This window comes from Buceros rhinoceros, unplaced genomic scaffold (assembly GCF_000710305.1).
Source record: "Buceros rhinoceros silvestris isolate BGI_N320 unplaced genomic scaffold, ASM71030v1 scaffold16388, whole genome shotgun sequence".
Taxonomy (NCBI): domain Eukaryota; kingdom Metazoa; phylum Chordata; class Aves; order Bucerotiformes; family Bucerotidae; genus Buceros; species Buceros rhinoceros.
The window spans coordinates 1731-2364 of record NW_010427572.1 but is presented as its reverse complement, the minus strand read 5'-3'; the positions used below and the strand labels follow the sequence as shown (position 1 = coordinate 2364).

At 52.4% G+C, this 634-nt stretch overlaps 1 protein-coding gene across 1 annotated transcript in view; it reads left to right on the top strand.

Moving 5' to 3' along the window:
* Positions 1 to 159, top strand: part of WBSCR16 (Williams-Beuren syndrome chromosome region 16) — a gene marked incomplete at its 5' end in the record, with an annotated part of 13059 nt that extends 12900 nt beyond the window's left edge. Inside the window, one exon of the mRNA XM_010141957.1 lies at positions 82 to 159. Within this exon, the coding sequence (XP_010140259.1) occupies positions 82 to 159 (78 nt within the window). The remainder of the gene's footprint in view (positions 1 to 81) is intronic.
* Positions 160 to 634: the final 475 nt, after the last annotated feature.

The following is a 634-nucleotide window of genomic DNA, read 5'->3' as shown; positions in this document are numbered from 1 at the left end:
CGAACTGGTGTGGTCAGCAGGTGGGTGAGAAATAGGAAATAGCAGCCTGAGCACTAACCCACTGCTGTATATCTGCTGCAGGTGACTGTACCCGGAGAGGTGGTGGATGTGGCCTGTGGAGTTGATCATATGGTAAGCACGGTTAAGTCTTTCATCTAGAAATATTGCTGGGCCTCAGCACTGGAGGGACTTGGTGATGAACTTCTTAGAAAGGAAGGCTCGCTCTGTGAAGCCCAGCAAGACATGACTGTGAGCAGGGACGGCCGTAGCAGTGCCTGGGTTTGTTGTCATCTCTGCACCGTTGAAACCTCTGGCCTGGCTGCAGGAAGGCAGCATGTTCCCTGAGGAGAGTCCAAATGCCAGGATGCTCTGGCTGGTCCATTGGTGGCCCAGCCCACAGCCAGTGATTCCCGCTGCCTAGAGATGGAGAGCATCTGCCTCGGGGAAGACTGGCATGAGATGGAAGCTGTAGCACAGGACATTCATTTATGGATGCTTTCTCTGTCACCATCTTTGGGGTGTCAGTGTCGGGCTGAGCCAAACTGTTTGTCAAAGGAAAGAGGTTTTTAATAACTATTTTTTTACGTGGAAGCAAAGCCATGCTGTCGAGTCCAGCACTGCTGTCCTCGGCATC